Source organism: Phocoena sinus, chromosome 3, assembly GCF_008692025.1.
Source record: "Phocoena sinus isolate mPhoSin1 chromosome 3, mPhoSin1.pri, whole genome shotgun sequence".
Lineage (NCBI taxonomy): Eukaryota > Metazoa > Chordata > Mammalia > Artiodactyla > Phocoenidae > Phocoena > Phocoena sinus.
In genome coordinates this window covers 80167055-80194614 of record NC_045765.1, presented here as the reverse complement: position 1 = coordinate 80194614, position 27560 = coordinate 80167055, and the positions used below count along the sequence as shown (strand labels likewise).

At 40.4% G+C, this 27560-nt stretch overlaps 1 protein-coding gene, 1 long non-coding RNA gene and 1 other non-coding gene across 4 annotated transcripts in view; 1 reads left to right on the top strand and 2 right to left on the bottom strand.

Annotated features, from left to right (window-relative positions):
- The window catches only part of EPB41L4A (erythrocyte membrane protein band 4.1 like 4A), a 275254-nt gene extending 254364 nt beyond the window's left edge, over positions 1-20890 (top strand). The window contains exons 20-24 of one of the 2 annotated variants that reach the window (XM_032627984.1): positions 13445-13492; positions 14085-14153; positions 14757-14867; positions 15949-16030; positions 20127-20890. In XM_032627984.1, coding sequence (XP_032483875.1) covers positions 13445-13492; positions 14085-14153; positions 14757-14867; positions 15949-16030; positions 20127-20255 — 439 coding nt within the window. In that variant the 3' untranslated portion in view covers positions 20256-20890. Of the gene's footprint in view, positions 1-13444; positions 13493-14084; positions 14154-14756; positions 14868-15948; positions 16035-20126 lie in introns of both variants that reach the window. The other variant, XM_032627985.1, reaches the window with a different exon arrangement.
- A 1921-nt stretch (positions 20891-22811) lies between these two features.
- LOC116751728 lies at positions 22812-24398 on the bottom strand. Its single transcript, XR_004349324.1, has 3 exons — positions 24175-24398; positions 23345-23420; positions 22812-22968 (listed from the first exon to the last, which is right to left on the bottom strand). It is a non-coding gene; the product is annotated as an uncharacterized LOC116751728 (long non-coding RNA).
- LOC116752420 lies at positions 23507-23641 on the bottom strand. Its single transcript, XR_004349491.1, has one exon. It is a non-coding gene; the product is annotated as a small nucleolar RNA SNORA13 (small nucleolar RNA).
- Positions 24399-27560: the final 3162 nt, after the last annotated feature.

The following is a 27560-nucleotide window of genomic DNA, read 5'->3' as shown; positions in this document are numbered from 1 at the left end:
AGAAGCTACTCAAATGATTTCCAGAGCGGCTGTATCATTTTATACTCGCACTAGCAATGTATGAGATTCAGTTCTGCTCTATTCTTGCCAATATTTGGTTTTGTCTGTCTTGTTAATTTTAGCTCGTCTAGTTGGCTTGAAGTAGTACCCTGCTGATGACTGACAAAGTTAACCACATTTTCCTGTGCTTATTGGTTATCCATATATGTTCATTTGAAAAGTGTCTGTTCAAGTTTTGCCCATTTTTACTTGTTGTTTTCTATTATTTATTTGTAGGGCTTTTTATATGTTCTGGATATAAGTTCTTTTTCAGATATGTGTATTGTGAATATACATATCTGAAAAAGAATTCTCGGCTGTGGTTTGCTTTTTCATGTTCTTAACATTGTCTTTTGGTGAGCAGACATTAAATTTTGATGAAGACCAGTATATCTTCTTTTTTTTCATTTATAGTTAAGGCTTTTTTGGGGAATATTTGCCTACCCCAAGGTCACAAAGATACTCTCATATCTTCCTGTAGCAACTATATAGACTTTGCTTTTATATTTAGATCTGTGATCCGTTTAGAGTTAATTGTTCATTGTATGAGGTAGAGGTAGATATTGAGAAGTTTTTTTTTTTCCAGGTGTTTTTCCAGTACCATTTGTTGAAAAGACTGTCTTCATTGAAATGCCTTAGAGCCTTTGTTGAAAATCAATAGACTGCTTAGATATGGGCCAATTTTGTTTCATTGATCTGTTGTTTGTCTAGTCTTAAGCCACCATGTTGTCTCAGTTACTGTAGTTTTACAGTAAGATTTGAATCGTGCAGTGTAAATTGTCCAACTTTGTCCTTTTTGTCAAGGTTGTTTTAGCTATTTTAGATCCTTTGCAGTTCTATGTAAATTTTTGAATCAGCTTGTTAGTTTTCGCACACAAAAAAGAAAAAATCCTGTAGACTTTAGATTAACATTATGTTGAGTATCTATCGATCAATTTTGAGAAAATCAGTGTCCTACTCATCCATGTATTTAAGTCTTTAACTTCTTTCAGCAATGTTTTTAGGTTTCCAGTATAGTTATTGCATTTATTTTGTTAAATTTAATCCTAAATATTTAATATTTTCAATGATATTGAACTACATTTTGTAAAATATTATTTTCAAATTGTTTGTTAGTATATAGAAACAAATTATTTTTTTAATATTGATATTTTATCTTGCCATCCTGTAACCTTGTTAAATTGACTTTTTAGCTTTGGAAGCCTTTAAAAATTTTTTTTTCTTAGGATTTTCTACCTTTGCAATCATTTTGTCTGTGAACAGAGACAGCTTTCCTTTATTACTAATCTTTTGCCTTTTACTTCTATTTCTTTCCTAAATGTACCGGCTAGATTTTCCAGAATAGTGTTCAATTACAATGTGGAGTCGAAGTGTTAAGAAAGCAGACATCCTTGGCTTGTTCTCTTTCTTGGGGAGAAAGCATTCAGTATGTCACATTAAATATGATGCTAGCTATAAGATTGAAGAAGACCCCTTCTATTCCTAGTTTAAGAGGTTTTTTTTTTTATCATGAATGAGTTTTGAATTTTGTTATTAGCTTTTACTGCATCTGAGATGATTGTATATGGGTTTTCTTTATTCTGTCAGTGGAGGAATTACATTGATTCAGTTTTGAATGATACATCCTTGCATTCCTGGGATAAGACCTTAGTGATTCTGATCTATTATTCTTTCCGTATATTGCTGGATTCTATTTGATATTATTTTGTTAATATTTTCTTTTCCTATGTTTGTGAGAAATTCTGGTTTATAATTTTCTTGTAGTATCTTTGTCAGGTTGTTTTTTTTTTTTTAAACATGGTTATGCTTGTCATATAAAATAGTTTAGGAAGTTTTCCTTTTTTTCTCTATTTTCTGAGAGTTAATATAAAATTAGCAGTACTCCTTCCATAAATATTTTATATAATTTTCCTGGGAAACCAACCCTGCCACAGATTTGCTTTGTGAAAAGTTTTAAATATAAACTGAGGAATTCCCTGGTGGTCCAGTGGTTAGGACTCTGGGCTTCCACTGCAGGAGCCACGGGTTCAATCCCTGGTTGGGGAACTGAGATCCTGAATGCCACTGTGTGCGGTTTGGCCAAAAATAAAATAAAATAAAAAATAGACTAGTATCTCTTAAAAATAAATGAATAAATTACAAACTGAAATTCTTTAGCAGATACTGGGCTGTTCAGATTGTGTCTACTTGTTATGTGTAGGTTTAGGTAGTAGGTGTTTTTAAAAGAATTTGTTCATTTTATCTAAGCTGTCAAATCTTTTTTTTTTTTTTTTTTTTTCCGCTATGCGGGCCTCTCACTGCTGTGGCCTCTCCTGTTGCGGAGCACAGGCTCCGGACGCACAGGCTCAGCGGCCATGGCTCACAGGCCCAGCTGCTCCGCGGCATGTGGGATCCTCCCGGACCGGGTTACGAACCTGTGTCCCCTGCATCAGCAGGCGGACTCTCAACCACTATGCCACCAGGGAAGCCCAGCTGTCAAATCTTTTAATAAAAAATTTGTTTGTAATAATTCTTTAGTATCCTTTGAACATCTGTTGTGATATTACCTTCTTCATTCCTGATGTTGATAAGTTGTGTCTTGTATTTTTCTCCTTAATTGTATTTTCTAGTCTTTCAGAGAACTAACTTTGGGTTTAGTTGATTTTCTTTATCTGTTATCTGTTTCATTGATTTCTACTCTTTATTACTTCCTTCTATTTATTTTGTCTTTTATTTGCTCTTTTTTTCGTCTTCTTAAGGTGACACTGATTTTAAACCTTTCTTCTTTTTTAATATAAGTATAAAGTTCTAAATTTCCCCTAAGTCTTGCTTTAACTATATTTCATATATTTTGATGTGTTGTTGTTTTCATTATCATGCAGTTCAAAATTTTAAATTTCACCCGTGATTTCTTTGACCTTGGTTTCTTTTAGTAGTGTGTTATTTAATTTCCAAATATTTGGAGATTTTTCTACATATCTCATTACTATTGATTTCTAATTTACTTATGTTTTGGTTAAAAAAAGTCTGTAAGATTTCAGTCATTTCAAATTTGTTGAGATCTGTCTTAAGAGCTAGCATATAGTCTCTAACGATGAATGAGCTGGTGGACTTGAAAAGAATCATTCTCAGTTGTTGGGTGTAGTTTACAAATGTCAAGTAGATGTAGTTTCCTGATAGTGTTGTTCAGATGGTCTGTATCTTTATTGACTTCTTTGTTTACCTTTCAATCTGTCATTGAGAGAGAGATGTTAAAATTTCCAATAATGATTATGGATTTGTCTGTTTTACCCTTTAGTTCTGTCAGTTTTTGCCTCAAGTTATTTTGAAGCTCTGGTATTAGGTACACACATATTTGTGAATTTTTTTGGGGGGGGGTCTTCCTGATAAATTGACCTTTTTATCATTATGAAATGTCCTCTTTATAATAATACTCTTTTCGCTATGTCCATTATACCCACACACTCGTGTGTGTGTGTGTGTGTGTGTGTGTATTTCTATAACCATTACACCTTTTTCATGCTCACTTTTTGCATGGTATATATGTTTTAATACTTTACTTTAAGCTCATCCCTTGATCTCTTGTAGACAGCAGTATTTGATCTTTTTTTTTTTTTTTTTTTTTTTTTTTAACGGTACGCGGGCCTCTCACTGTTGTGGCCTCTCCCGTTGCGGAGCACAGGCTCCGGATGCGCAGGCTCAGCGGCCATGGCTCACGGGCCCAGCTGCTCCGCGGCATGTGGGATCTTCCCGGACTGGGGCACGAACCCGTGAGCCCTGCATCAGCAGGCGGACTCTCAACCACTGCGCCACCAGGGAAGCCCTGATCTTTTTTTTTTTTTTTTTAATCTAGTCTGACCATCTCTAACTTTTAAATTGAATGTTTAGGATACTTATGGGTCATGTAATTATTAACATTTTGGGGTTTAAGTCTGCCATCTTACTCTTTCTTCCTGTTTACTGAATCTATTTTTTGTTAGTTTGTTCCTCCTTTCCTATTGTATTTTGTGTTAACTGAATATTTTTTGGCATTCTATTGTACTTTTTATATTGACATCTTACCTATACTACTTTTTATTATTATTTTATTTAGTGGTTTCTTTATGACTTACAGTATGGTTCCTAATTTATCACAGTCTGTTTAGGATTAATATAAAATTTTATTAAAACTTAGAAATCTTAGAAAAATATAGTCCCAATTATCCCCTTTGTTCTTGTGCTATTGTCCTATATTTGATTTTTGCATGTTAGTAGCCCCACATTTCATTGTTACCATCTTTGCTTCAACAGTACATTGTTTTTAAAATAAATCAGGAAAAGAGGAACGAAATTTTATAGTTAATGTGGTAGGCAGAAAATGTCCCCTAGACATGTCGATGTCTTGATCTCCATAACCTGTGAATATTTATGTTAGATGGCAAAGGGGAATTAAGGTTGGTTGCAGATGGAATTAAGATTGTTAGTCAGTTGACCTTCTGCCAAGGAGATTATCCTGAATTATCCAAGTAGACCCAAGTAACAAGGGTTCTTAAAAGTGGAAAAAGGGACAGAAGAGGAAGTCAGAGTAATTCAATTTGAGAACAGCTTAACCTGCTGTTGCTGGATTTGAAGATGGAGGAAGGGGTCATCAACCAAGAATGTGGGCAGCCTCTGAAAGCTGGAAAAGGTAAGGAAATGGATGTTCTCCTTAAGCCCCCTGGAAGGAGTGCAGCCCTGTCAACATCTTGATTTTAGTCCAGGGAGACCAGTGTCAGATCTGACCTACAGAATTGTAAGATAATACATTTGTATTGTTTTAAGCCACTAAATTTATGGCAATTTGTTACAGTGGCAATAGAAAATGAATAGTTACCCAGTTTACTGTTACCTGTCTGTTCTGTTCCTTTCTCTAGATCCAATGTTCCATTTTCCTTCCTTTAGCATTTTTTGTAATACAGGTCTGTAGTTGATAAATTGTCTGTTTTATTTTATATGAAAATGTTTTTATTCTACTCTTATTTGTGACAGATACTTTCACTATCTATCAAATTTGGGGTTGATGGTTTTTCCTTTCACACCTTAAAGAGATTGTCTGTTGTCTTCTGATCTCTGTCATTTGTGGTAAGTTAGCCTTCATTCTGTAAACACTGTATGGAATTTGTCTTCTTTTCACTAGCTACTTTTATGACTTTTTTTCTTTAGCTTTTTAGCTCTTTGATTATGGTGTGGCTAAGTGTGGTTTTCTTTATACAGTTGAACCTTGAACAACACAGGGGTTAGGGGCACCAGCCCTCCCATGCCCTCGAAAATTCATGTATAACTTATAGTCGGCCCTTGGTATACGTAGTTCCCCTTTATCCACAATTCCACATCCATGGATTCAACCACCTTTGGACTGTATAGGTACTGTAGTATTTACTATTGAAAAAAATCCTGTATAAGTGGAGCCGAGCAGTTCGAACCCGTGTTGTTCAAGGGTCAACTGTATCTATCATCTTCTTCTGTAATTTGGTATTTTTCACCAAATTGGGGAAATTTTTGGCCATTATTTTTCAAATTCTTTTTTCTGACCCATTCTCTTTTTCCTTTTGGGTATCCAGTTGTATGTATGTTAGACCATTTGATATTGTCCCACAAGCAACTGAGGTTCTGTTCATGTTTCAAATTTTTCTCCCTTTTTTCAATCATGGTAATTTCTGTCAACCTGTTTTCAACTTCATCAGACCTTCCTCCTACCCTCATAGTCCAGTCTGCTATTAAACTCATTCAGTGAACTTTGTACTTCCCTGTTTTAGAATTTCAGTTTTGTTATTTTTATACTTTACATTTCTCTGCTGAGATTTCCCATCTATTCATTGATTATGTTCCTATTTTCCTTTAAGTTGTTGTATATATTTATACAAGATGTTTTGGGGGGATTCCCTGGCAGTCCAGTGGTTAGGACTTTGAGCTCTCACCGCCGAGGGCCTGGGTTTGATCCCTGGTCAGGGAACTAAAATCCCGCAAGCCTCACAGTGCCCCCACTCCCCCCCAAAAAAAGGATGTTTTAAAGCCCTTGGTAAATTCCCATATCTGGGTCTTTCAAAATCTATTTCTATTGACTACTTACATTTTTTTTTTCTTTCCTAGATTATGACTATATTTTTCTGCCTCTCTGCATGTATAACAATTTTTTATTGCATGCTGGAAATTTTAGAGGATATGTTATAGGAGGTCTGGATTATGTTGTCTTCCTTTAAAGAGTATCAAATTTTGTTCTGGAAGGCAACTGAATTACTGTTGGATCCTCTTGATCTTATTTTTCATGCTTTGATAGGGTGGGACTTTTTAGATTTTGTCCTTAGCCTAGGGTATGTTCTTTACTTTAGTCTTGGTCCTTATTCTTAAGGCCTGGCCTTTCTGGAGTCTTAGTTGAATGCACAGAGTGCTCAGCATGTGGCTTCTCCACTGTGACTGCAACAGAGCCTTGTCTGCTACCACTTCACACAGCTGTCAGCCTTGTAGTGGCTGTTTTCTTTTAGGCCTCAGAGTGCCACCCAGCTTATGTATAGATTAAATGTAGTTAATGTTCTCAGCCAACCTCTTAAGGAAAACCCCATGCAGACTTCTCGAGTCCCACTTTTTTCTTTTATCCTGCAGTGTAAATTTTAGCCTCAAACTTTGATTTCTACCTCCTCAGCCCTGTAAGTCTGTTGCTTCTTGAGTTTCACCTCCTTGTACCACATTGGGAAAGTGCCTCCAGGCAGAAAACTTGAGCAAGTTGGTGGGGGGGGGGGTGGTTAACCTTGTGTTTCCCTTCTCTCAAAGATCACAGGCTTATGGTATCTGTTGCCCAATGTCTGACAAACAGCTGCTTTGTATATTTTGTTTTATAGTTTTTGAGGATGGGAAGGGAGGGTTTGTCTGATACCAGTTACTCCATTGGACCAGAAGTGGAAGTTCAAGAATATTCTTTTGGGGCTTCCCTAGTGGTGCAGTGGTTGAGAGTCTGCCTGCCGATGCAGGGGACACGGGTTCGTGCCCCGGTCCGGGAAGATCCCACATGCCGCGGAGCGGCTGGGCCCGTGAGCCATGGCCGCTGGGCCTGCGCGTCTGGAGCCTGTGCTCCACAACGGAAGTGGCCACAGCAGTGAGAGGCCCGCGTACCGCACAACAAACAAACAAAAAAGAATATTCTTTTGAGGTAGAGTAATATCTTTGAATTGGATATTGCTTCTATCGGATCAACTGAAATCAGAAAAGAGCCTAATGATACTTTGAATTTAAAATCTTATTTAAACTTTCTTTTAAATCTTACCTTCATGATAAAAATATCAGATCAGACAGAGGGTTATTTCAGAACAATGCAGTTGTATGAGAGAACCCCATTAAGAGTTTGATGTGTACCTTTGTGGAATTTAGTTTTAAAGCAAACCATGAAAAGACTTAGTAAATGTTTGTGGGATGACGTTGTAACTGAACTTGATTGCTTAACTATATAGCTGATATGGCCAAAGTACAGTTAACAAAAAAATCTGTTTTAAGAGTAGTTCATTCAGAAGTTGCTCTGGCTGCTGAGTAAAAAGCAGATTGAGAAAGACAAGGAAGCAGGAAGAGCAATTTTAAAATATTTTGGTGGTCCAGGTGCAAGGTGGTGGTGGAATTGAAGAGAAGTGGATGAACACACATTTTGGAAGGAGAGCCAACAGGTTCATAGTGTGAGAGATACTGTGGATGATTTGAGTTGATGGATTAAGGGATAGACATGCCTTTTTACCCACTCCATCCATGAGATGGAGTGAGGTGGTCTGGGGATGTGTGGGAAGTGACAAGATTTTTGTTCCATTAGGTTTGAAAAACTAAGTGGGTGATCAAATGGAAATGTCAGGTAGGCAACTGGATAAAAGTGTTCAAATTCTACAAGATGATGGATTACTTTATTTAGGACAAACTGGGCTCTGCCTTTTATTTGAGCTATGACATTAAAAACCCGAGGTTTGTTGACAATTAAGAAAATATCTGCTGGGTGCTATCGTCAGACCAGACCTCTGTCTGCCTTCTGCGTCTCCGAGTGTTAGCTTATTACCTAATCTCCACAAACTTCTAGTGTCGTGTCTACAACACAGATGATACCATCCTCATGAGATTTTGCTGAACATAAAACAGATCACATACGTCAAGTGACAGCATAAATACTTAATTGCAGTTACTGTAATTAGTAAGTTCTCCAGGTCTCAGTTTATCTGTATAAACAAGGTACTTGATATTTTTTCCCTTGAAATGAGGAAGAGCTGAGAAGTGAAGAGAGTCGGGTGGGGCCCAACTCACATGAAAATTAGAATTTGAGAATTTAGGAATCACTACAGCTTTTTTTTTTTTTTTAAGTTAAAACATGGTTAGAGGACCATCTGAAGAAAGTAATTAAAATTGTTCTTTAGATATATTTATGAGTATATGTAGCATTTCAGATATATAGTAAACCACATATCTCTCAGTTACTTCCATATTCTTGAATTCCTACTACGGTGTCTGTAAATTGCCCATGTAGAGGTATCCACTGAGGATGAATGTTATGATACATCATTCATACATGATTCACTCATTGTTTTTTAAATATCCAGTGATAAACTAGAAACTTGTGTTTATTATTAAATGCCAGAGACATACAGTAGTATAAAATACAAAATCTTCTCTCCTAAAACACATTAAACTGAAGTATAATTGGAGATCATCTAGAAAAATGTGAGAAGTACGGTTTTATCCAGTTTATTTTTCAGCTGCATTGCCATTAACGTTTTCTTATCATTAGGAAACTTAGATGAAACTTCTTTTCTACGTGGATGAATTTTTACTCACTGAGATATTTGGAGGAGGAATCAAAGCTGAAACAGTTAAGTTCTCAGAGGTTCAACCTGTGTGTGCGTGAAGGCTCAGGCTCCCCCTGGTGGCAATAATGTCTTACTACTTCTATTGAAAAATGCTACTGTGGAAGATGAGGTTGTCAGGGTAGAATGATGTTCCCAGTTAAACACAAAACAGAAGACTGGGCCTTAGATAAAGATTTAGCGTGAAGTCCCTGGAAGTGACTCCTGAGCGATCTTCAGCAGCTAGGTTTCTGGGCTCTGTGGCTTTCTAATCTTTCTTTAATTCTGAGAGGGGGAGAGGGAAGGAGGGGAAGATTAAGACATCTCCTAATCATATCTATTCTCACCACTCAGGAATATGATGAGGAATTACTGAGATATATGTTAAGTGCTTTGAATTCTTTAAATAAAGATGTTTTGTAAACTTAGTTTTCTTAGTAACACATTTTCAGCTCTAAATTTCCTTCTATGGCAGTGGTCAGTATAAGATCACAAAAATAATAAGTCAAATGAGGTCATACTTATTATTTTATTTTCAGTATAATATAATACACAAAGCGTAGTATATTATCTACTATACTATAATATATAGCATATGTTATATGCTGTACTATATAATATATGGCATATATTATATATACACTATATATATAATATATGCCATATATATACACTATATATAATATATGCCATATATTATATATATACACTATATATAATATATTGCCATATATTATAGTGTAATATTTTCTAGGTAATATAATTAGAGTATTTGGAGGATGCAGAAGATTATAAGGAAGAAGAAAAATTATTTCTAAATGATGTCTTATCAAAGAAATTTCTCTGAAAGGTGAATATTAATTTGAGTTATTGGTATAAGGTGTGTATGAGGGATACTTTTGAAAGATATTGGACTAATACTGGACTGCATGTATATTTTATATATACATTGTACCTATGGACAACTCGTGGTTTTATTTCCTTAGGAATTTATTTGGAGAGTTCAAGTAAAACACGTACATAATTAAGCCTTTTAATTAAGAAAAATGGCTGTTAAAATTCCACAGCTTCCTGAATCCACAAAATGATGTTGAGCTGCACCTAATGAAATCATCCTAAATTATTGATGAAATTTGTGCAGTTGTCAGCATAAAAATGATATAGTTCTCATTAGCATGTAGCCTGTGTTTACATTTATTAAATCACAAGTAGCCTAGCAGTTGGAGATTAGCATTTTTTTTTTTTTTTTTTTTTTTTTAGCCTTGGAACTTTTCCTTGTCTTAAAACGCTGTTTGAAACTGCTGGCATTTCAGAACTCAGTTTGGTTAAATATATGACTATTATGTTGCTGTAGAATTTAAACACATAGACTAAATTCCTGAATTTTTTAAGACCAATATTTATGGCTAGAAGGACTGATGTTCTTTTAAGGTAACATTTCTGCTAATTTTTCTGAGATGGGAATGAAAGGCATTTCTTGTGAAATTGTAGCATTAATAACTTTTTTTAAAAAATTGACATATAGTTGATTTACAATGTTGTGTTAGTTTCAGGTGTACAGCCAAGTGATTCAGTTGTACATATGCTTTTTCAGATTCTTTTCCCTTATAGGTTATTACAAGATGTTGAATATAGTTTCCTGTGCTGTACAGTAGGTCCTTGTTGTTTATCTTTTTTACATATAGTAGTATGTATATGTTAATCTCAAACTCTTAATTTATCCCTCTCCCCCCGTAGTAGCTTTTTAAAACATGAAAATACCTTTTTTTTTTCTTTTCTGATAATTAACGTAAGAAATTCTCTTGGCTAAAAGAAAAACATCAGGGCTTCCCTGGTGGCGCAGTGGTTGAGAGTCCGCCTGCCGATGCAGGGGACACGGGTCCGGGAGGATCCCACATGCCGTGGAGTGGCTGGGCCCGTGAGCCATGGCTGCTGGGCCTGCACGTCCGGAGCCTGTGCTCCGCAACGGGAGAGGCCACAGCAGTGAGAGGCCTGCATACCGCAAAAAACAAAACAAAACAAAAAAAACCTGACAAGATAGGAAAGTATAAATAAGAAAATAAAAAATTACTTGCAATTCCAACACTCAGAAATATCTATTGTTACCAGTTTTTTGTATGTTGCTCATATTCATCATCTTTCACCACCACTAGGCCTTGTGTGGTGGCCTTGGGGGGGCGTGTCCTCCTTGCCTCTCATTGCTTTTTCTCATTCTCCTCCCCTCCTCCCTCAAAGCACTTAGCTTTAAGCCTCATGCCATCCGATTATTCCTTCATTCTTTTAAGATTTAGTTCCTGCCTCAGTGTCATTCTCTTCAACACTATTCAGTAGCCACATACTGGATCTTTACAATAACTTGGCCTCTTTGTTCCTTCACGAAACCTTAGCTGTTTTACTTCCTCATCATAACTTTGACCAGTGGTTTCCAATCTGGGGCAGTTTTCCCCCCCCAGGGGACGTTTGGCAATGTCCAGAGTCATTTTTGGTCGTCCCACTGGGAAGGTGTTACTGTATCTAAGGGTCAAGGCTGTGGGTGCTACTAATCATCCTGCAGTGCACAGGACAGCCCCCGGCAACTAAGAATTATCTGGCCCAAAATGTCAGTAGTGCTGAGGTTGAGACACCCTGCTCTAACTTGAAGATAGCCTCACTACTGCACCTTCCTGAAATAAGAATGATTCCCAGCAGAGTAGCTTCCTAACCTAGATATTATATAATACTGTGGATTATTGGGTGACTTCCTGTGAGAATCAGATGCTGATGTATAATTACAATGGAACCATCTCTCTCTGGGAACAGAATAATAGCTTAGTGCTTTTAATATTAGCACCTTCTCTGGCAGTATCATTGAATGCGTTAACGTATTGTCTAGTGAATCAGACCAGCCAAATGTAGGAAAGGCAGATCCCATATAGGAAATCCTTCCAAAGAAGCATTTAAGTTTTTTAAGCATACAATTTTATTCTTTACAACAAACTCTACCTTTAACAATACCATATTTTATATGTCTGAGACCAAGGCTTCATCTCCTCCCCCTTATCTTCTTTTTAAAAGAATTTTTTTTAATTAGTTAATTTATATTTGGCTGTGTTGGGTCTTTGTTGCTGCGCGTGGCTTTCTCTGGTTGCAGTGAGTGGGGGTTACTCTTTGTTGTGGTGGGCGGGCTTCTCATTGCGGTGGCTTCTCGTTGCGGAGCACGGGCTCTCGGTGCACAGGCTTCAGTAGTTGTGGCGCACGGGCTTCAGTGGTTGTGGCTCGCGGGCTCTAGAGCACAGGCTCAGTAGTTGTGGCGCATGGCTTGGTTGCTCCGCGGCATGTGGGATCTTCCCGGACTGGGGCTCGAACCCATGTCCCCTGCATTGGCAGGTGGATTCTTAACCACTGCGCCACCAGGGAAGTCCTCCTTCCCCTTATCTTCTGTGTTTGACTCCTTTTGAGTTGATTAAAAGGTCTTTACAGATTTTTATTTTCTCCACAAAGGAAAAACCACTTAGTCAATTCAATTGCTAGAAAGTAGTTTATTGTATTCTGTGAGCTCAGGAAGCCCTACCAGAATGCTTCAGCAATGCCCTTATTAACTGAGAAAAACGAAAGCAATGATAATATCATACGCTGAAAGTAATATTGAGCCCAGAAATGCTGATACAGATTATGAATGTAAAATTCCACAGGACAGAATATCAGTGGCTTTGTTTAGCTCCAGGCATTTTAATTGTTAGGGTTTGGGTCGTTTCTTGGGGCCTTTATTAGACCTTGGTTCTCTTGAAAGGACTGACGAAAGCTTATTTTCTCACTAGGAAAAAAAAAATCATTCTGTGGCAACAATTGCTGTGATCATAGATTTCCAGTTTTCATTGATTATGGGGAGTGTGAACACCTGAATGCTGGCTTTGAATTTCTCATTCTAGGAAATTAAAAGTAGTGGTACGGTTTCTATTCAAGTAGTTCTTGGAGCAGAAGAGATCTGATGTGGGCTCTGTATATAGGATGGAGAAGGGCATGTGGGGGGTAGCAGCACAGGCCACAGATAGGTTCCAGCTTTGTGGGCCCACGCCGTGGCCTGGAAATGCAACGTCAGATGCAACAAGAAAGGACAGTGGGTCAGTGGCGCACAGTCTGCCAATCTGGCTGTCCCACCATTTTCTTTGCCCTTGCGGGGCTGCTTCCACTAGGTAATCACAGATCACGTTGAGACTCGTTCATATTAATAGAATCTGGATGAATTCTTTTGCCTTTTCTTAGAAGTAATTAGCAGGACCAGAAACAGAAGCCTCAAATCATTCTTCATTGTAAAACCACCACTGGAGGGTGTGTAGATTTGCCCCTGTAGTTCTAAGCTCTTTCATTAAATGAAGCCCTGGTTATGGCTGATTTTTATGTGATTTTTTTTTTTTTTAGTGGGCTAGCAGATTAATTGTCTGGTATCTTTGTACTAACCATCCCACATTAGCCCTCCCTGTCCAGTCTTTCCTTGTCTGGTGTCAGCTGGCAAATAAGAACTTCACAGTCTGGAAACTGTTAATGTTGTAGCTCTTCTAAAGTTAGAGATTAGACGTTAGATGAAGCGTGTTTTCAGAGATGAGTGTTGTTTTTTCTATTTATAGGAGAAGTCCCGATATTCAAGCAAAAGAAGAGTTATGGAAGCATATTCAGTGAGTACTGTTTTTAAAACCCACGTGGTTTGAAGGCATTTACAAGGAGGACCACCGACACCAAGAGGCAGCCTCGGGCTGAAGCCTGTCAGGTGGCCTTCACTGCTGTCATTCTGTGGAGCCTGGCACTCAGTGGTGGTGCCTTACCACACCAGCAGACCTCTGCAGGCAGCCCTGACATCTCCTCTCCTGAGGCCAGTTAGCCTCGCCTATAAATGAGCCTCAGACAGGCCAATATTGTATAAATAAATATCAAGGAAAAGAAATTTGTAAGAAAAAAAGACACCTGCTACAGGGGAGAGAAGCAGATCTTTTGTAGGGAAATGGGAGGTGGCTGGAGAGTCATCTACATTCCGGATATAGAAAAACTGGAAGAAGGTAGAAGAGCTATAGAAAAGGTTTTCCTCCCATTTTTTTCCTGAAATACATCCTAGTTTTAAAATCTTTGTTCCTGGCTTATACCTCTATTAGTTTTATTAACACCGTGTTTTGCAACAAGATTAGAAAGGGGGGAACTCACCTGCCAATTGTGAAAGGTGTTAGTGTTTATATCAGTATCAAAACTTTAATTCTCATGGTCATTCCCTTCTAGAAAGGAACTTGTGGATCCATCTGGACTGTCAGAAGAACAATTAAAAGAAATTCCATACACTAAAATAGAGTGAGTATGTCTTTGAAAATCTTTTTTAAAATGTTTTATTAATAGGTGTAAATGAGTAATCCATTCTTACTCTTCAGTGGTGTTCCATTCAGTGCTTTGTCTTTACATTTTAACTAAAATTAAAAATAACTATAGAGGAAGAAGTAGAAAAGAGGGTATTAAAGCTAATTATTCATTCTGTACTGCAATCACTCTCTCTCTTATTAACTGCCTGTTTGTAGGTGATCCACTTATACTGGTATTTTTTACACTAAATAAGGATCCTGGTTGGCTGAATCCATGGAGGGATTCATTCATGGAGGGCAGACTGTAAAGTTATATGGGGATTTTCGACTTCGCTCAGGGTTGGTATCCCTAACCCAGTATTGATCAAGGGTCAACTGTACTATAAAGTTTTATTTTCATGTATGATGGAGGCAGTTTTCTTTTGTTAACTTGTGAGATTGAAGCCACTTAGGCTTTCCACGCTTAGAGGAATCAAGTTCTTTTTAAAACTCTCAAAGTTATTACTCCTTTGCAGATTGAATATTAAGGAAAATCTCCAAATTATCCTGTTCTGACTTGTGCTATGTTTGTCTCCACGGTTTTTGGTGTCTTGTTTAGGACTCAAGGTGACCCAGTCCGCATCCGGCATTCTCATTCACCTCGAAGTTACCGCCAGTATCGCAGGTCCCAGTGTTCAGATGGAGAGCGATCCGTTCTCTCAGAAGTGAAGTAAGTAGGCAAGTGTGAGTACATCATCACGCTCATGGCTCCAGAACAGCACAGTACAATAGAACTTTCTGCAGTGATGGAAGTGTTCTATATCTGTGGCTATGGGGTGTTTGAAATGTGGCTACTGTGACCTAGAAACTAAAAATCTAATATTATTAATTTTCATTAATTTAAACTTAAGCAGCCATGTGTGGCTAGTGGCTGTCATACTGGATAGCACAGACCTAGACTATACTTAGGCTGAATTATGGCCCTTCCAAGCTATGCACTGAAGCTTTCAGAAGAAAGAGAAAATGCATGAGCTATTCTATTTTGAATAATAAATGCATCCATATTTGAGAGAAGTTGGCATAAGAGTTTCTTTTGGAACTGATGGCATTTTGTCTTCTTTTACCACAGCAAATGTTATATATTACAGTAGTTTGTTTCTTTGTGTTATTTAGTTTCTCTTTCGAGGAAAGTGGCCATATCTCAGCTTGACATGATAGGTACTATATGTTAAATGAATGTGTTAATGAAATAACTATGCATCCATTTGCAAAAGTACTATAGTCATGGAAATTCATGTACTTGGTATTGCTGGGTAGGAGTGTCAGCCATTAAACTCTGAATTAAGGCTTAAAACTTTGATAAACATTAACAAATTGGGAGATAGGCTAGCCCGTTGGAGAGAGATATAGGCTGGGTTTCTTTTTGTTTTGTTTTGCTTGTAAAATGTAGGCCATTGCTGTCTATAGCTCCATAGGTTTATAAAAAAAGAATAAATGGCCAATAAGTGTTTCTCTAGAAACAAATCAAAAATCCATTTATACAACGTATCACAGTAAGAAAAGCACATGGGAACCATACCTATGTTATATTCTTGGTTCTTCTAGTTATTTGCTGTGATTTTGGGCAAGTTACTTAACCCGTTGAATTCAAAAACATTTATTAAATGCCTATCTGTGTAAATCACTGTGGTGGGCAGTGTAAGGAAGACAAAGACATGTAAAACATGCTTACTTTGCTATAGCCTTTTCCAACTCAGATTGTGATTCTAGGTACTGCCTCAGTCATTAATTCTAAAACTGACTCTCTGCAGTTCAAAAACGGATCTTGTACCTCCACTTCCTGTGACCCGATCTTCAGATGCTCAGGGTTCTGGTGGCTCCACAGTTCATCAAGTAGGTAATAATCAAGTTTTAAGAAGGTGTTGTACTGATGACAAGATTCTGTGTTTAAAAAAAAACATGTACAAAACATGGAAGGAGAAGGAAGGAAGGGTGTGTGATCAAGACAAGGCACAAGCTGGGGAGAGTTACATTAGGGGTGAGAGCTAGAGGTAGTGTAAGGTCTAAAATGATCTGAGGCTTGGGGCAAAGCCAATGATAACAAAGATCGTAAGATTGTTTGGAGCCAGAATAAAGAAACAATGGGCTTCACTAATTTTAAAAAGTATGTCTAGATTATTTTTTGAGCCAGAGAAACAGGGATAAAGTGGTAGACTTAGAGGGGGCCCATGTTCCATCGTTAACTGATGGCAGACAGAGAATTACTCAAGTCCTATTTTATTTGTCTTCTTCATCAAAGAGAATTACTTTTCTTCTGGAAATGTTTAGAAAATGTGGTCAAAACGGAACTCAAGGACATGGCAAAGCATCTAGCTGCCTTAACAAAATCAATGTGACACTCGGCTGAATTAGATAGCTGTTATCAGGGGAGCACGGTAGCAGACATTTCAGCAAGGTGTTTGACATCATCTTTCATTGTATTTCTTTTTAATGCGATAGAAAAACATGGAGGCTGTGTAAGGCTGTTGGATGGATTTATATCTGTTTAAATCATTACTCCAGAAACAAACTTGATGTTTATAATGGATCAGTATCAGCCTGTTGTTTGCAGTGGATTGTTTGGATTGTGGATCCCTTTGAAAGGCAATTATAGCTACTGTCTCTTCTCCATAAAAATGCATGTAAGCACATATTTAATGCACACAAGCATACAATTCAGGAAGTTCATGGACAACCTAAGAACCCTGACTCTAGCATATCCATCATATACTGCCCTGTGCTTATCTTGACTCATTTTTGTCAGTGACTTGAGCAAGGACAGAAAAGGCCTGTGCTAATTTAGGTTAGGTTCCCTAGGAAGAGATTCTGCAATGGAGGTTTGCATGGAGGAGGTATACTGGAAAGTGCTCTTAGGAGATAGGCAAGAGTTGAACTGAGTGGTATAGTCCCAATAAAGGCATCAGATGATCCCATGGGGAGCTCTGGAGCTGAGATGGCTCTTCTGATTCATCCCACTTGGAGACAAGGGGGCTGGGCCTTAAACACTCACCATGTAGCAAGTGACTGGGTAAAGGGTGCCCCTGGGAGGGGGCATGACCTTGAACAAGGTGGCTCTCTTTAGCGCAGGGCTGTTCCTGGGGAGGGGCTCAGTTTTGGTTTTTTTAAATATTTATTTATTTATTTTTGGCTGCATTGGGTCTTTGTTGCTGTGTGCGAGCTTTCTCTAGTTGTGCTAAGCAGGGGCTACTCTTCATTGCGGTGTGCGGGCTTCTCACTGCCGTGGTTTCTCTTGTTGTAGAGCATGGGCTCTAGGCACACGGGCTTCAGTAGTTGTGGCTCGTGGGCTCTAGAGTGCAGGCTCAGAGGTTGTGGCACATGGGCTTAGTTGCTCCGTGGCATGTGGCATCTTCCCGGACCAGGGCTTGAACCCGTGTTCCCTGCATTGGCAGGCAGATTCTTAACCACTGCGCCACCAGGGAAGTCCCAGGGGCTCAGCTTTGAGCTGTATGGCAGCCAACACTCCAAGCTGCTGGGGAATGAATGCCTCAGTCTGGAATGGAGATCTGAGTGGTTAACCACAACTTCCACTAAAATCTGTGTAATTTTTGATTAGATAAATCTGGGAGAGCTAATAGTTTATCCAAACAATTTGTTTCAATAGCACTTTAAAAAAATTACTTTCATGATTAGTTGAGGCTTCACATTCAGACAGGACCTGCCAATGCAGGTGTCTCCTTGTCTCCACACACCACTTGTGTGACTCTGAACATTAACTTCTAAGATTAAATTTCTTTGCAATGTAGATAATAACCTACCTCTTAAAGTTGCTGGGAAGATTAAGAACCACTGTTACTTTTCAAAGCTTTTTTTGAGGTCTTAAATTTAAGTTGGCTTCAATACAAATGGGAATTTCATGTATTTTTGCTTTTCCAACTACTCTAGACTCTCTCATCACCATCATTTAGGAATCTCAAAAAACTTAAAATTATACACATGAAATGTTGAAAGAATAGCCGTCACTGTGCTGCATACAAGAACAACTCACATGCACCTTTTAATCAGTGGCATTGATTCTAAGCTTGTCTCTGGGAACCATTGATTTTGAATTCAACAGCTATCTAATGAGCACATCTAAGGAGTGACAAGGCACTCACTGGGACAGTCAGCAAACTACAGCCCAAGGGCTAAAGTTAGTCTGCAGCCTGTTTCTGTACAGTCCAGGAGCTAATAATTGTTCTTATGTTTTTAAAGGGTTGCTTGTGGGGAGGGAAAAAGAATGTGCAATAGAGACAGAAGGTAGTCTATAATCTGGCCCTTTGCAGAAAATGTTTGCTGACTCCTGGCCTTGACACATAATACGTAAAAGTAAACAGGTAAAACAATTTAAAAAACAACTAGGTAAGTATTATGAAGAAACAAAGGTCTGAGTTAGAAAACGAACATATGACCTCACTTTAGAAAGATAGGGCAAAGATGGTCTCAGAAAGTGACCTGTAAAGCTGAAACTCACAGGTAGAGAAGGAGCCAGCCATGTGAGTATTTGTGAAAGGCTGATGGAAGCAGAAGAAAGAGCCGAGGCTGGAAAGGGCCGGGGTGTTTGAGGTCTGAGCAGAGTAAAGGGGAAGGAGGGTGGATAATGCAGGGCCTTAGATGCCATGGGAAAGAGTTTGTTTGCATTTTATTCTGAGTGCCAAAAGGAAACAACTGATCTGGTTGCCATGTGGAGAAAGGATGCAAATGATATGGGGAAGTGGGAAAGCTGCATTTCCTAAGTTCCAGAATGATGCCAGATTTCTGCTAGTGGCCTGGCCTGCCTATATACCTCACCTTACTTTTTCATGCAGAAGCCTGGTAAAAGTGGGGTGGATTAGGGACTTTGATTCATTTTCCTTATTCCTTTAAGGTGTGCAGGCAGAAGAGATAGGTTCAACCCTTAACAAACTTAAAAGATAGTGATTCTTCTATATATTAGCTCTCTATTCCCCTGCCCTGACTTACTCATGCTCTGGTGTCCTCCTCCCTCTCCCGTTACCTAGAAACCTGTCCCAAACAGATAACGTCGGACGATCCAAAATTAGCTTGATTTGTACTCCTCATGCTTAGCAGAATTGTTGCTCCATCGGTGCCTCTCTGAATATGAGTAAGTCAAATCAAGCCAGTGTAGGAACAGATGAAAGACAGCCGCTTAGAGGGTAGTTTATTTTTAGCCCAAATGAATCTCAAAATAATGAATTCTGGAGTGTAGCTCATTATGTATGGGCAGGTACTTGTGCGGAAGGAAATACGCTTGTTAGCCAGATCTACTGACAGCTTGGGCCATCTCTAAAAGGAGCTAAGAGCAGGTCTGTTAAGCAGAAGAGGGAGCTGTGGAGGCACTTTGGTGTCATCCTCAGGGCCTCCACCTGTGGCTGTGGGAGGACATGACCCACTTCCAGAAGCCCTGGGTGTGGTGCTCAGGCTCTGGCAGCTCCACTCCCATTTCTCCAGGATGGGGCCACCGCAGCTAACAGGGAGCTCTAGCCCCAAGTGATGCGGGTCCCCAGGGCATTGTGTTGTACAGGTTTCTTTCAGTGACTACTGAAAATACAATCAGGGAAGAGTAAGAATTACTCCCAGCTCCCCATGCTCTTCATCTCTCTGCCCCTCCTTGGAAAAGCAGGAGGCCTGAGAGCCTGGGTTAGCAGCAACTACCATGGAAATAACACTTCATTGCGGGAATGGGTTGAGATTTATGCCTGATTTTCATGAGTAAGATTTGTTATGCATGTAACTGTCAGAGTAACTTTTTTAAGATTTAAACACAATCTTCATGTTGTTTATCATAACTATTTAAATAAAGGGAATATTTGAACAGCTTTTGACATTACATACCTTTCCTAAATATAACGTGATGTCTTAAATCTTAGTATTTGTGTTAATAAAATTGATTTGGCTGTAGTTTCTTCTCTGAATCTTACTTTCTGTATTTTTCAAATGCATTCTTTTCTAGAGAAGAAACGGGTCTAAAGATAGCCTGATTGAAGAAAAATCTCAGACGTCTACAAGCAATCTGGCTGGAAAACACACAGCAAAAACAATAAAAACTACCCAAGCTTCACGCCTCAAGATAGAGACTTAATCCCAGTGAAGGGCTAGGGATGGGGGGGTGGGAAGGGTGTGTGTGCCACCTTTACTTTGAAACTGTGAATTATAATTATTCAAGTATCTTGGACCTGCAGAAGTGTTTCTTCAGAAGAAAATAATGGAGTCTGTTGCATCTTTTAAAGGTTTAACTACAGTATATTTGTGCCTAAGGGCCTTTTTATTTGGTAACTGGAAAGACAGTATTTTAAAACTTATTCACTTGATGCCGTGTTTTCCTTCCTGGAAACTCCCAGGTTATCTTGTGTCTGCCACAACCAACACCAGATGCTTCGGTTCAAAGTTCTGGAATCCTGGACTGCAGCCGGCTAGCTGTGCAGTAGTACACCAAGTGGGATGAAAAGGTTCTTCCCAACTCTGGGTGGATCTGCCTACGCACAAATGCATGACTGAAGCATCGCTTTCACACTGCAGATATTTTTATTCACATGTTCTTTGTAATACTGTATTTTGTGGCATTAAGTTCCACCGATTATTTGCAAATGTTAAAAAAAAGTTTGTTAAGTGCTGCTTTTAATTTCTAGTGTCCTTGTCTTGTGCTTTCAGAAAAAAAAGGCTATGTGTGGATTTCAGTTGACCTCAGCTTATAAATTCATGACCCTCTACCTGAAATGGTCCCTTCCAGTCTGCCTGGCTAATTCTCCCCAAATACCATTTCAGACGTTTCCTCTCTGCAGATGATTGCAGTCTACAGGAAAAACAGAAATACTCATGCAGGACATCTTTCACCTTCTCCTTACCCAACAGACAAGCCTCGCCGTGACTGCCATCAACCCTAGTCCTTCCCTTTCTCCTGTTCCCTCTACTTGTCCTCTCAAGCCCATCTCCTTCAGCCTTCTCATCCCTGCTCTCTCCAGTACTAATATATTCAGCCGCTTCCTCTCAGCTAGATTACCATCTAAAAAAAGTAAGCCAACCAAATTTCACACCAACAAATTCTTCTCCAGCTACCACTTTTTTCTCCCATTCCAAGTTTCTTAAAAGGATAGGGGCTTCCCTGGTGGCGCAGTGGTTGACAGTCCACCTGCCGATGCAGGGGACACGGGTTTGTGCCCCAGTCCGGGAAGATCCCACATGCCACGGAGCGGCCGGGCCCGTGAGCCGTTGCCACTGAGCCTGCGCAGCCTGCACGTCCGGAGCCTGTGCTCTGCAACGGGAGAGGCCACAACAGTGAGAGGCCCGCGTACCGCAAAAAAAAAAAAATTATCTGTCCACTAAAGTGGACCTCAAAAATCACCTTCATGTCACCAAATCCAAGTTAACTTTTAGGCTACCTTACAATATTTTGTTTCTTTCATGCATTTCCCATTGTTTCTACCATTCTGACTATCCTTTGCAGCTCACGCTGTTCTACCTCTCCAGTTGAGTATCTCAAATCTAGGCCCTCTTCCACTACCCCAGTGGATCTCATTTATTCCCAGTTTATTTCTATAGCTTAGACTAAAAACCAGTGTAGTACCAAGGGGTCACTTAGACTTCTAAGGCAATTCAAATAGAGCTAGTTGAAAATGCTGCTCCCCAGCTGGATTTGCAAATGTACAAGGCTACACACCTAGCAGTCATTATGGACACATCCTTTATTACTAACTCCTATCTGCTATAAACTCTCTCTCTTCCTTAACTTTACCACCACCCTGGTCCAAGGTGGTCATCTCTCGCATAGACAGTGGTAGTAGCCTGCAGTTGGCCCATCAGCACCCCTTTTCTTGCAAATGTGCATTTCCATCGTGGATTTCCCCTTGCTTTATACAGAGCCTTAAGTGGTCTGGCCTCTTACCTGTTCAGCCTCATTTTGTAACACCCAGAGCTCCCATAATGGCCACCTTCAAGCCTCATTAAGCACTCAACTCTTACCTAAATGATGACATTTAGAGGGAAAAGCTACAATAGTCAGAAATCTGGACTTATGGTCATACCCATTTTTTTTTGCTCAAGGCCTCTGTACATGGCACGGGGTCAGCTTTGCCTTGCATAAATACTTACCTATGCTTAGTCCTAACTGCCTTCTCAGGTTTCCCTGACTCGGTCAAATCCTATCATACGTGGAATTTGTCTCACGAAGTTTTCAATTGTGATGACATTTCCTCCATTTAAACAAAGGTAAGCTTCCAAAGGGAGGAACTCTGTGTGTGCACCATTGTGTTCCCAGCTCCTAGTTCAGTGCTTTCAATAAATATTTTGAATGCCCGAATACACTATTCGTTCTTTCCTGCAAAGTGAAGGCAGATTTGCTTTTAGCTTAAAAAAAAAAAAAAAAATGCAGTAACATACAGCACACCTGTGACCTAGAAACCAAATAGTCTAGTTCACTTCATCACGCAAGAGGCACTACAAGAAAGCACGTGTTTCTCCTTGGAGCCTAGCATAAGCCCATATTTCATGAGGCTATCAGTGATCGCTATCACTGAATGTTAATCTTAACAGCTGAGATTTAACATAATTTTGAAGTTGCTGGGAGAGGGAGATACCCTTCCTATGATCCTTCAGTAAAAAAATGCTATTTTCTGGCAGTTAATCACTTAGCACACAAACCTCCAAGAAGCACATTGATTTTATTTATAGCCCCACTGTTTTAGATGTACATTTATGGACTATCCAAAAGCAGTATTTTTTTTTAGCAATCCTGGAAATTTTAAATACTCTAAGCAACTCCTGAAGATCAAGTTGTCAAGTTCCTTACCGAGGACATCCTAAAAAGAAAAATAAGGCACTCAATTTGACATTTACACGCACCACATCTTAAAAACTTTCAGTACATGCTTCTTCGCTGCATTAAGTTATGCACTTCTGGACTTTAAATGTCAACATAAAACATGCCTGAGATCTGGCAAGTGGTTTTTTACAATTCACATAAAATCATGTAAAGATTTCATGACAAACTGGGAAGAAGCTATCCCATTTGCAGTTAACTATTTGTTTACAGATGCGGCAGTACTAACACTAGTGAACCCTTAATAACTAATTAAACTAATACCCACTAGAGAAGGCCCCCCAATCCAGAAAGATAAGATTCACATCACAAATAACTGCTGTATGACAACTTCTAATTCAAAACTATCACCCTACCTTAGGTCATCTTTGTGCTCCCAGATAGTAAGTAGTCAGCTAGCAGCAGTCTATGCTTCAAGCGTCCATCTTTAACCTGAACAAAAATTAAAACCTATTAAGAAAAACATACACTTAACGTTGGCATTATCAAAACCACATGTGTACATAATATAGGAGTATAACTGTTACTTGTGCAGCTCCTACACCAAAGATGTCAAATACTAGGGGAGGAAAAGGCTGCACAAGTGTTTGGTTTACGCCTTTTTTGACACCTCATCCACTAGTTTCCAAAAGTGAACGGGCAACACAAAGGCGGCAAGAAAACCGCGTAAGGAATGCTGTGCGGCGCAAAGCTGCGGTCCCCAAAACAGCTGGCTGAGATGAACTGTTGTGTTGATGAGCTGGGAGAAAAACTAAGCCCAGCTCTACAGTTTCCTTTACGACTCAACATCCGACTAGGTAACGAACACCAAATTAACGTCTTTCAAATGGCTGAAACCTTAAAATTTCCAGGAAACTGATCTGTTCTGCAGGAACATGAAAACTCGCCTGCAGAGCTGGTGATGGTCATTCGATTTCCGCCAAGTTCTGCACCACGACACAGTTATCAAGATAAATCTGAAATGGCAGTTCTGCGATGACCTGATTTCCCACCGTGACAAGGTAGGCAAACGTGCCGTTGTACGGTGAGGCCTTTCCCTGTCACACGCAAGAAACCCCCGCGTCTATTAAAAATTCCCTGACATACACTCGATGACCAATCGACCCCAAAGCCCTCACCCCCTCGCCGCATCTCCCGGCATAGGAACACAGACCCAGGGCCGCTTCTGGGCTTTCTGAGGTCTCACCGACAACGTGGCGGAGGCCAGACCAGGCCGCTGTCCTACACGCGTTCAGGAACCGGGAGCCTCGGACCCGGCCCGGCCGCGGCGCCAGCCTCACTAAACTCAGGGCGGCCGCGCGCTCCTGCCCTGCGCCCCAGCCGTCGGAGGCCAAGCGGCCACACCGCCGCCGTACAGCGCCGCACACCTCTCTGAGAAGTGTGGTGAGAAAGAACGCGCGGTCTTCCCACAATGCTTTTCTATGACTGGAAGGACCCACTGCTCGAGGCGCGCGGGGAGGACGGACTGTACCATCGGCCGCCGCGTCCCGGCGAGACGCCGCCGTGCGGCCGGAGGGCGAAGTGCCCATTGATGGGCCGAGGGGCGGGGCTGCCCGAGGAAAAGAGTTCTGAGGAGCGCGAGTTCGCTGAGCGCCGGGGGCGTCGGGCGGGAAGCTTTTTCCTCGCGGGAGGCGCGTTTTTCCAGTGTGGGTACCCAACCACCCCTCCACCCGGTGTCAAGAGCACACGGTCAGCGCTGAGCTGCGGGTGTAGCCCAAAAGACTTGAGACCTCGTGTTGGGAGAGGACAGACAGAGCTCACCGTCTCCAGCTGAGGAAGAGTAAGGTCATTAATTCCAGAAATATTTATTGAGTACTTACTGTGCTTCACGCTGTTCTAAATGCCTGAGAATCCGCTGTGAATGAGGCAGAGTTCCTGTGTTACGTTCTAGTTGGGTGAGAAAGACACTAAACAGGTAACGTGGACACTGTTAAGTCCAGATAGTGTAAGGGCCAAGGAAACAAAGGAGGGGAAAATGTGACAGAGCCGTGCTCTATCCAGTAGGAATCTCGTGTGAGCCACGAATGTCATTTTAAAATTTTAGAAATGCCACATTAAAAAGGAACAAGTTAAATTAAGAGGAACTCAACATGTTCTAAGTATAACCATTTCAACATGTGGTCACTATAAAATTATTAGTGATATACCTTACATTCTTATATGCCTACTAGGTTTTGAAAATCCAGTGTGTATTTTATTTTATTTTTTAAAGATGTATTTATTTATTTATGGCTGTGTTGGGTCTTCGTTACTGTGTGAGGGCTTTTCTCTAGTTGCGGCGAGCGGGGGGCCACTCTTCATCGCGGTGCGCGGGCCTCACTGTCGGGGCCTCTCTTGTTGCGGAGCACAGGCTCCAGACGCGCAGGCTCAGTAGTTGTGGCTCACGGGCCCAGCCGCTCCGTGGCATGTGGGATCTTGCCAGACCAGGGCTCGAACCCGTGTCCCCTGCATTGGCAGGCAGATTCTCAACCACTGCGCCACCAGGGAAGCCCTCAGTGTGTATTTTATGCTTCCAGTACATTTCAGTTCAGACTAGTCACCTTTCAGGTGCTCAGAAGCTAGACCTTGGCCAGCGTGACTGGAGCCGCGTGTGGAGCGCAAGGCGGCGTCCGAGGCAGTGGAAGAGACAGGCAGGAGCGAATCATGTAGGGCTTTGTACCTGTGGTAAGGAGTTGGGATTTTATGCTGGAAGTTTAGAATTGATTATTACCACCGAAAGAAAGCAGAGGTAGTTAATTACTTTCTTGCTGATAACCATAACTCCTTGAAGGGATAAAGACTGTGGTGATTTGGACTGTGTGTTAGCACTTGGGTCTCCTTGCACCTGTGAGTCCTATAGAGCCTCACCCAGAGAGACCACATCCCAGCACCTTTCTTTGTTTCTTTGAAGCTTATTGCAGAAAGAAAGAGAGGGAAGGAGGAGAAGAAAGGGAGGGAGGGAGGAAGGAAGGAAGGAAGGGAAAGAAAAAGAAAGAGGGAGGGAGGAAAGAGACAGAGAGGGAGGGAGGAAAGAAAGGAAAAAAAGAGAGAGAGAAAGGAAAGAAAGAAAGGAAAGGAAGGAAGGAAGAAGAAAAGAAAAAGAAAATTCAAGCCCATAGCCCAGTGATCATCACACAAGGACTGGCCTGAATGATAACATCACTGTTGGGACAATAGGGACAGTGACCATACAGAAGTAAATGTGTATGATAATAAGGAGGTAAATAACTCTAAGTCCTTCATCAGGAATTCTCTGTAACATCTGGGGAGAGAAAGGGTGGGGAAGGGGAATGACACCTCAAAGAGTGTCATTTGAATACACTGAAGGGTACCGTTTGAGGATTATAACAAATTTCAGTCTTGCCTTCTTGCTAGGGAAAGTCAGAGAGAGGAAATTTCCCTGGGCTTGAGCAGCCAGCAGACCTAGGTTTCGATCCAGCTCTTTGACGCCTGTGCTTTTGGGTATATGACCACCTCTGTAAGCCCAGGGTTCCTATTTTACATGATAATATCTTTACCTATGTACCACATAGGTTAGTTTAAAGAATTAAGGAAGGTTTGTTGAATTATCTCACACTGTATTGTACAGAGTGACACCCAATTAATGACTCTCACGAGCTAGACTCTCCTTGCTGATTGCCACCCCAGGTATGGAAACTTCTTGGGTTGAGTTCTTAAGGAAGGGGGAACTATGCTGCCGTTTTTCTTTCAATGGCTTGACATTTTGTTCCCACCCCATTCTTTCCTATCTGCCCCTTGTAACTCGTCCCTAAACTCTGGATGGTTCACGGACAGATAGAGGGGAGGCATTTGTTTCAATTATTGGATAATGTTGGTGTTAGGAAATTAATTCTAAATTCTTCATCTTCCTGTCTGCTTTGACCTCATGTAGCCTGGGAAGGAAAATTCAGTAATTCAGCCAACACAAGCAGAAAGGACGTGAGAAAAGGGGGATATTTTCTACCCTGTTGGAGCAGAGGCGTTACGGAAAGATGTACAAACGACATATAGTGTTAGTGCAAGTGTGGAACAGACCCAGTGTCCTTGTTCTGTATGGTAGGCAGACTAATGGTCCCTCAAAGGTGTCCACACCCTAATCCCCAGAACCTGTGAATGTGTTCCATTGCATAGTAAAAAAGGGGCTTTGCAGATATGATTAACGTGAGGGACCATGAGATGAGGAGATAAAAAAGCGAAGAGGAAAAGTGGGGAGTCAGAGATGTGTCAGAAGAGAAGGCAGGAACGGGACTCAACCTCCCATTGTTAGCTGTGAAGATGGAGGGGGAAGATCCTTGAAGCCAAAGAATACAGACAGCCTCTAGAAGCTGGGAATGGCCCTCAGTTGACAGCCAGCAAGGAGACAGAAACTTCATTTCTGCAGCTGCATGGAACTGAATTCTGCCAACCACCTGAATGTACGTGGAAGCAGATTCTCCCCTGGAGTCTCCAGAAAAGAACGCAGCCCTACTGATGCCTTGATTTTAGCCCAGTGAACTCGTGACAGAATTCCAACCTACAGAACTGTGATAATAAATTTTTGTTGTTTTAAGCTGCTAAATTTGTGTTAATTTGTTATGGCAGCAAGAGAAAACT